The 1,768-nt window shown below is 36.7% G+C and overlaps 1 protein-coding gene across 1 annotated transcript in view; it reads right to left on the minus strand.

Annotated features, from left to right (window-relative positions):
* WDR64 (WD repeat domain 64) overlaps positions 1–1,768 on the minus strand; it is a 253,246-nt gene that overhangs the window by 75,460 nt on the left and 176,018 nt on the right. Inside the window, exon 16 of the mRNA XM_030886170.1 lies at positions 774–904. Within this exon, the coding sequence (XP_030742030.1) occupies positions 774–904 (131 nt within the window). The remainder of the gene's footprint in view (positions 1–773; positions 905–1,768) is intronic.

A 1,768-nucleotide genomic window follows, 5' to 3' on the forward strand; every position in this document is an offset into this window, starting at 1 on the left:
ATTTCCTTTTACTTTCCTCATATCCCACTATCATGCTCAGCCTTCATTTGGGTTTCAGTAGTTCCTCTCAGTTACATTGCCCTTGATCAAGCCCTACCAGGCCTCCTACACCCTCCTTACCACCGATTTTGGATCACTTGTTCCCTTGTTCCTGGGTTTGTTAACACCAGTTTCCCTTTCCCTCGCCTCCCCTCTCTCATGTCCCCCTGGAACCATCCGTTGTTTTCTCCTCCAGATTGTTCATCCCACCTACCTTAACTAGATAGACCTGCAGAGAAAATATGCACAAAAAACGAGACAGAGCAAAACAAAGCAACAAAAGGAAACAAAACAACAACAAAACAAATGACAAAAAATAGAAAAGCCTGTAAATAGTTCAAGGTTTGTTTGTTGACCTTTAGGAGTGTTTTCCAGTTGAGTCTGATGGGGTGCCACTCCCTGGCCACAAAGTCTAATTTTGGTACTCCCTCGGAACCTCCTTGCTCTGCTCCCCTTGCTGTTCTGTTGCATGCCCTTAGTGTTTCGCCTTGGTGTGGTGGGGTCAGATCGGGCAGGAATACATATTCTTATGGTTCACTTTATTTCAATCATTCTAAGATTTAAATCTTAGAACATATGAGTATAATCTCATAGGAAGCTCCCATAGGAGCTTATCACCTCTCATAGTATATAATTATAAATATATATTATTGTTGTTGTTTTTTAAATGTTGCGCATCACTTTTGCTCCTCTGAAGTGCAACCTATATTTTGTAAGGAAAGGGTACAACTTACACTTCTGTAACAGTAGACATTACAAAATTCCATAAGATGATCACGCCATTTAAGGTTCCAGCAGCTATCAAATTATAACCTTCTAATTGTAGTAAGTCGATACAGTTCACTTCTGTACGGATGGCAGGATTCTAAAGGATAAAAGAAATAGATTTGCCACCTATCATGATCACCATTTGAATAATAGTCATATTAACTGGTCTTCTTTCCTATCACTAACAGTGTTGTAGTTCAGATTAGATCTTGAGATGACTGTTTGCTTTGTTTTATTAAAAATTAACAGTGTTAGTGACATATTAATTCACATATCATACAGTCAATAGTTTCAACATATTAAAAAGACTTGTGAAATCATCACTACAATCAATTTTAGAATATTATTTACAGTGATCTCTTTATGAGGGCCGATATTGAGTAGGGCCTTGTCATGCAAACTAATTTGTTCTTAAATTAGGGCTATGATTAATTGCAAGCTCAAAATCAGTTTGATGGTTTATATGTCTCTGGTCCACTTTAGAAGTATCATTATCTTTTTATTGAAGAATATTATAAATAATCCCCATGGGGTATATGGTAATTTTATTGATAATATTTTTAATTTAGCCAATAGTATAGAATTTCAAATAATATTTAGAAAAGGAAAGTATACATGCATAGGACAGTTTTTTAGGCCAGAATACATGGATAGTTGACCTGTACACATAAAAAACTCAAGTAATTGGATACTACTTATGCAAACAATGATAGCTGGGGATAGGGAAACATTTTCAATAATTCTAATTCACAAAGGCAGAACCATCCCTGGTGGACTATCAAATGAAAATGTTTAAAAATCAAAGAGAGGATGAAAATAGCAAATGTATGGCAGTCCCATGCCACGCTTCATTGGGCACCATCAAAGCAGAGAGATCTAAACCAAAGTCCAATGACCTCCAAATCTACAATGTTGGAATAGCTGCCATCTGGGTCTTCTCACACTAAGGTGTTTCAGCTTT

This window comes from Echinops telfairi, unplaced genomic scaffold (assembly GCF_000313985.2).
Source record: "Echinops telfairi isolate 266 unplaced genomic scaffold, ASM31398v2 ScPeMD7_655;HRSCAF=1070, whole genome shotgun sequence".
NCBI lineage: Eukaryota > Metazoa > Chordata > Mammalia > Afrosoricida > Tenrecidae > Echinops > Echinops telfairi.